Source organism: Zingiber officinale, chromosome 5A (genome assembly GCF_018446385.1).
Source record: "Zingiber officinale cultivar Zhangliang chromosome 5A, Zo_v1.1, whole genome shotgun sequence".
Lineage (NCBI taxonomy): Eukaryota > Viridiplantae > Streptophyta > Magnoliopsida > Zingiberales > Zingiberaceae > Zingiber > Zingiber officinale.
Window position 1 is genome coordinate 129,037,946 of NC_055994.1, and position 7,067 is coordinate 129,045,012.

The 7,067-nt window shown below is 36.0% G+C and overlaps 1 protein-coding gene across 1 annotated transcript; it reads left to right on the forward strand.

Annotated features, from left to right (window-relative positions):
- The first annotated feature begins 315 nt into the window (after positions 1–315).
- Positions 316–1,964, forward strand: LOC121980006. Its single transcript, XM_042531978.1, has 7 exons — positions 316–468; positions 536–622; positions 720–911; positions 999–1,160; positions 1,227–1,280; positions 1,354–1,500; positions 1,599–1,964. Exons 1-7 carry the CDS (start codon positions 316–318, stop codon positions 1,962–1,964), a joined length of 1,161 nt encoding a protein of 386 aa, XP_042387912.1.
- Positions 1,965–7,067: the final 5,103 nt, after the last annotated feature.

Genomic DNA, 7,067 nt, shown 5'->3' on the forward strand with positions numbered 1-7,067 from the left:
TAAATTTTGAAATTTCTTATTTTACAATTAATATAGATAAGCTTAAATTAATTTTAACATTAATTTTATATAAATTAGATGATTACATTAATGATAAATTAAACATTTAAAAGATGGAAAATAATTTCTCTTTTATTTATTTATTTTATTTACCAATTATTATATCTTACTAATTATACATTTTAAGATTACATTAATAAAAAAAAATCTACAAATTTAAAGAATGAAAATAAGTTTCCTTTCATTCATTTTTTTATTTAATGATTCTTATATTTTACCAACTATAGACTTTTTTTTATGTATTTATAAGTGAGAATGGGTCAAGATATACCACATATTGAAATACTAAACTTTCATATCATTTACATCATGTTACTTCGTATTATATTTCTGGTGTTTATTTCAATTCAAAGGACACAAGCAAAATCATGGAACAAAAAGACTAAGCATTCTCTTAAAACCATCCAGGTCAGTATTATTATTTTTTGAGAAATTATAAATAATATTTACTTTTGAAATTATTTATTATTTTCAGACAATAACTGGAGATCTGTTTGACTGTGTTGATATGTATAAGCAACCAGCATTTGATCACCCTTTGTTGAAAAATCACACTCTTCAGGTATTGAGCATTAAGAACATAAGTGAAATTGATATGAAGTGTTTTATTGCATGGTATAGTTCATTCGGCCCTTTAACTCGCTTAATAATCTTTATAGTTAAAACCAAGTAGTCTTCCAAAAGGAATGAAGCTTACCAAATCTAAATCGACGTCTTTTTATGGATTCAATGATACTTGTCCTTCTGGCACTGTGCTCGTCCACCGTACTCAGACACAAGATTTAATTGAGTCTAAACTCTTGAGAACCCAATTTAGAGCACAAGCCGACAAAAATGTGCCAGGAAATCATGTGAGTTATTATTATTATTATTATTATTGCAATTTTAATTCATTATTTATATAGTTTAAAGATAAATAATATTTACATTGTACATAGTATGCAGTAATTGAAACTCCAAGTGCTCAATTTTATGGAGCTTATGCAAAAATGGCAACTTATAGACTTCCAGATCTACAAACTGATCAAGTATCATCCAGCAGTATATATCTTTCTGGAGATGCAAAATCTCCAACCAATATGTTGGCAGCTGGTTGGCATGTAAGTTAATATAAATTATTTACTAATAATATTATTTTATATCGTCACTAATATCCAATTTCATAGGTTTCAAACACCTATTACGGTACCAGCTATCCTCGATTTTATACTTTTTGGACTGTAAGTATAAATTTATATTTATATATATATATATATATATTCTCAAATAACATATTTAATTACATGTTTTCAGAGTGATGGTAGTCAAAAAATAGGATGTTTTAATTTGGAATGCCCTGGTTTTGTTAGCACCACTAATATTTATGGACCTGGAAGCTTTATTCCTCAATTTTCCACTTATGGCGGTGAACAGAAATATCTATCGATACTAATTGCTAAGGTAATTCCTTTTTTTTTTTTTTTTTTTCTAAATGTGCTTTTTAAATTCTTTTTGAAGCTTAATCCTTATTGATAAATTTTGTGTATTTTCATGTATAGGACTCTAAAACAAATAATTGGTGGGTTACATATAATGATGAGCTACCTCTTGGGTATTTCCCCAAGGAATTGGTTCCAAAGATGAATGATTATGCCGACTTCGTTCAACTGGGTGGGCAAGTTGTGACTCCCTTGAATGTGCCAAGCCCTCCGATGGGCAGTGGTCATCCAAGTAATGAAGGACCCAATAAAGCTGCTTATTTCATCGACATTCAGTTTGTTGATCAGTCGAATAATTGGTTTTATTTGAATCCTAAGTCTATTGCGCCTAATGTTGATATCGATGATTATTATAATATATCGGATAATAAGTATGTAAATAATAAATATGTTTTTGCTTATGGAGGAGCTGGAGGTTTCAAATAAGAGATATCAATCTTGTGTGTAATAAATTTTGATCGAATAACTGGTTTTATTTGAATCCTAAGTCTGTTGTGCCTAATGTTGATATTGATGATTATTATAATATATTGGATAATAAGTATGTAAATAATAAATATGTTTTTGCTTATGCAGGAGCTGGAGGTTTCAAATAAGAGATATCAATCTTGTGTGTAATAAAGTATCTAAATTTATTAAATTTAGATCTATGTTTTTAATGGAATTATTTTAGCCCAAAATAAACCACTAGCCAGATCCAAAATGGGCTCTTATCATGCCCAAACCCAACCTCCCATTGTCATATCAAAACTATATATTCTACATTTCTTTTCCAAATGTAGAGATTCTCTCTTTTATATAGAGGAATTATATATTCACATCTATGGATTATATTCAAATATGTGTTGGTGCTAAAAGTACTAGTTAATCAAATCTATATTTTGATATTGGCAAAAGTTTAAAGTTAAATTGTGTTGTCATTTAACGAGTTTGACTGAGTGTACAAGAAAGTCCTAAGTGATCTTAGGCAAGGTGAAAGTCCTAGTTGAGGCAAGGCAAAGAAGTCATAGTGGACACTAGGAAGGTCGAAAGTCCTAGTTGCGGCTAGACAATGAAGTCCTAGTCCGTGGGACTGGGCAAAGGCTTGGCAAGTCGAGGACGTTGAGCAAAATCCTAGGGTCGAGGATACTAGATGAAAGTCCTAGAGGTCATAGACATCAAGTGGGAAATTCTATGCTCGAGGACACTAGGTGAAAGTCCTGGTCTTGGATGCTAAGCAAAAGTCCAAAAGGTCTGGAGAAACGGTTTGGTAAAAAGGTAAACTCTCCTGAGATAAGTAGGTGACGACGCATTCCCAGTAGAGGGAATATCATAGTACTTCCCATACTATTAACCAAGTATGCCATCAAGTGAAGAAGTAACTTAGAGAGTCTGAGTTTTAGTAGAGCACCTCTTGTCACAAGGTCTCCCCCAGGTATACGTCTCTAAATTACGTTAGTCAATTGCGTAGCATATGATTAGGAGAAGCTAATTAGGTCAAGTGATAGACTTATCCATACATAGAATCATCCTCCCTTAGGAGGTTACGTTCCATAGAAGGATAGTTATGTAACACCCGAAAATTCTCAAAAAGACTTTTAAAAATATTCTATTATTTTTCTAGAATTTTAGGATATTTTTATATAATTTTTAGAGTAGCGGAAGTAGCAAAAATAAATAGAAAAATAAAATAGCCTAAGCGGGGATTGAACCCGAGACCTATAAGACCCTATGTCTTATAGACAACTCTAGTAACCAGGAGGCCCCAGCAGGGGTGTGCTGAAAGAAGAGAGAAGGAATCATATTTAAGTTTAAGTTGGCCGAATAAACCACTTAATATAAATAGGAAAATTATTAAGTGGGGAATGGTTTTAACGTAACTTTCTCTCCTCAAACCCTTACATGCCACCCTCTCTCCCCTTCTCTTCTTCTCTCGGCGCACCAAGCCAAAGAAGCCTAGGGTTTCATCCCAAGGGCTATAGGATCACCTTCCGGCGACAACTCCGGCACGAGGACGCTCCTCTCCGCGAGAAGAGCACGTAAACGTAGGAGGATCGTAGAGAAGATCGTCTTTCCGGAAAACTTAGCGACCAGATCGTAAGGAAATCTAGCACAGGATGTAAGAAACCCCTCACCTGCAGTATAAGTAGCGATTCGTATATTTTCATGCATTAGTTTAGGCGTATGCAGATTTTCAGTACGTAGGGTGTGTCCTGGTGCACACCAAGTGGTTGATAAAATGTTTAGCTCAGTAAAATGCTATAATAGGCATTTTAATAGCTCAGTAAATGCAGTAGAAACATTTGAAATAGCATATTTAGCCTTGCTTCAGCTTATATGGGACTACGGTCCAATGGGTGGGCTCCCACAATCGCCTCTAGGTTCAGATAACCTAGTACTAGGTTCAGATAACCTAATAAGAGCAAGGTAAGGTATATTAGCTACAAATCAGTATTTTACTTTTCAGTGGCACTGTACTGGACTTCAGTTGTCCTTGTGCTGGGCTCCCATAGTCGCCCCTAGGTTTAGATAACCTAATAACTCTACTAAATTCGGGACTTGCAACCCCGGGTCTAGTTAGGGATGCGCGCATAGCAAGTACAGTTGTCGGACCCATCAGCAGCATGATTAGTATTTTCATCTATTTATGATAAATAGTTTTTCAAAGCTTCACAATTTAGTTATGTGATTACAGTTCAGAATTTGTATCAGCTTAGCATTAGCTTGATTAGTTGTTGTATCAGTTTAGTTCTACCTTGTTGATACTAGAAGATATTGCCATGATCAGTTTTGATTTCTATGTTTGGATGATAGTAGGCCATGCCATGCTCTAACCGTTCAGTGTATATTTCAAATAACATGTTTTAAAAACATAAATTACATCGTATGCATGTTTTGTGAGGTAGATGGTTTCTTACTAAGCTCCCAAGCTTACAGATACTTCTTTTCCTTATACTGCAGATAAAGGTAAAGGAAAGATGGATTAGCGAAGGCTGGAGGACAATGCGATGAAGATGTGTGTGGATGGAACCTGGAATGAAGATCTTTGGAGAAATTAGAAACCTTTAGCATTTTCTTATGTTATTACTTTTCTGCACTTCTAGTTATTTTAACGTTTTGAATCATGAAAGACCTGCTTAGATTATTAGTGATCATATTTAGAATGCTAGTTAATTGTCATTAGTATGTTTTCAGCCACTTTAGAACTTATGTATGTGAATTTGGCACGAAACAGTGTTGAAGTCAGATTTCTGATACGAAATCAGAAACCCCCGATCGATCAGCCGATCGATTGGGGGTCCTCAATCGATCAGCTGATCGATTGGGGGGCTTGTTTCCATGAACAGTAAGCTTCTGGATCGATCCGTCGATCTATCCAGTCGCATTCTGTCGTGAACAGAAGGTTAAGGGATTGATCAACCGATCGATCGAGGAATTAGCTCTCGCGAACAGAGAGCTTCGGAATCGATCACTGGATCGATTGGCAAGTCTGGATCGATCAGTCGATCGATCCAGAATATTACCCCGTGCACAGTAGCGCGCTGAATCGATCAGTGAATCGATCCAATAGTTTCAATCGATCCACCGATCGATTGGAAGGCCTGATGTTGGCTAGGAAGCTCTGTTTACAGTGTCTAGCCCATTCGGAAGCTTAGGTTTCATCTCTTAGCGTATGTAGCATAACAAAAAGGCATTATGAACAGAAGCTACAGCTTGTAACAGTCATTAGCATGATAAGTTTTAAATTAGTTCACTTCTCCACAACTCATAGCCTAGCACAATATAATGTGACGGTCCGGCCTTACAGCCTGGTAAGTAGAAGGCGGGTCGTTACAAGTTACCTTAGATACTCAACTTCAAATAAGTATCCTAAGGCCATACCGAGCTATATCGGAACACACACTCAAAAGAGATGATAATTTATGCATCCGATCAATGAAAATTCAGGTTCACGCACAGTCCTAATTTAGACACACAGCAATGTATCTACTCAAAAGTGATATCTATGCATACAAAAAATATAATCTAGATAGATAAATTCATATTCATAAGGGAAAGCCTCTATGTAAGCATTTCATCAAATAGAACAAGTGTATACAAGCTTCATCAAACTAGGAAAATGGCAATTCCATAGAGTTTACATCATCCACACATTACAATTACTTCCCATGCCCTAGAACAATAAGAATCTACTCCATAATAGGAAGAAATACAACACAAGCAATAAAAAATGTAGAAATTTCCCAAAACCCCAAGAAGGGAAGTAGAAACTTATCCTTTGACGTTAAGTGAAGAGCTTGGATGTAGATCTTGTAATGCCAACGAGGATGGAGCAGTGGAACAGCCTTGAATCGTCCAAATGATCCCCGAATGTGAGAATTCAACCAAGATGGTCTTCTTCCGTCCCTGTATCCCCCCTTGCAAAGGAAAAGAGGTTCCCCTCTTATAGAGGTGAGGCACTGCCAATCCGCTTCCTGGGCATCTGGTTGTGCCTTTTGGCACGGCAGGAACCAAATTGGCTCTAGCAAGATATCTTGGTCGTGCCAATTGGCACGGCCAAAGCTATCTCTGGCTTCTTGACCGTGCCTTTTGGCACGGCCAGAGCAAAGACTACTCTATTTTCTCTTCTTTTCGTGCTATTTGGCATGGCCAACTCTTCAAAATTGTGCCTTCAAGTGTATAGTCATGCCTCAAGGCACGGCCAAACCCAATTTGATTCTAGAAAATGGCATGGACAGCATCTGGCCGTGCTATGAAGCATGACCTAGTCCTCCTTTGCGCTAAGTTCACTTCCTGGTCATGCCATTTGGCATGACCAGTATCATTTCCTTGTTCCTTGGCCATGGCTTACAGCATGGCCAAGTCCAATTGGGTTCTAAAATGACTTGGGTACTCTAATCCTTGCTTTATTTGATCTTCATTTGCGTCTTAAGCGCCCTTTTCTACTCCAAACTACTCCTGAAAGTTAAAACAAGCACCAAGTATATCTCTGAACACAAGATAGTAATTATGTCAAAATATGATAGAAAAGGGTGCAAAACACTTAGATCATAGGCATGTAATATACGTAGATGTGTGTCAAATAGTACAAAATAACATATATAATCTACGCGCCTAACACCCCCATACTTAAACCTTTGCTTATCCTCAAGCAAACTCTACAATCTAGATTCATGAGCTAATAATGAGTATCCCCAGTGATTCTATTTAGTTCTATCAAAGTAGTAAAACTAATGAGCATAATCAAGAATGATCTACAAGAAAGCACTCGATTGTTATCAAACAAAATTCTACAATCTAGAAACATGTGTAGGAGTAAGTGCATCATAATCTTTACTGAATCAATTTAACTCTATCAAATAATTTTAATAATGAGCATGATCATAAATGGATTTGACTTAGCCTAAGAATGAGTTCAACATGCTCAGTGCTAATCATAGCCTAAATTTCTCAAGTTTTAATTTCTAATCTTGGTGAAGTCATCATTGAATCATCTTTTCTTTTTATTCCCAACATCAACTATTGCTTGGTGTTACGATTCTGCAAGTG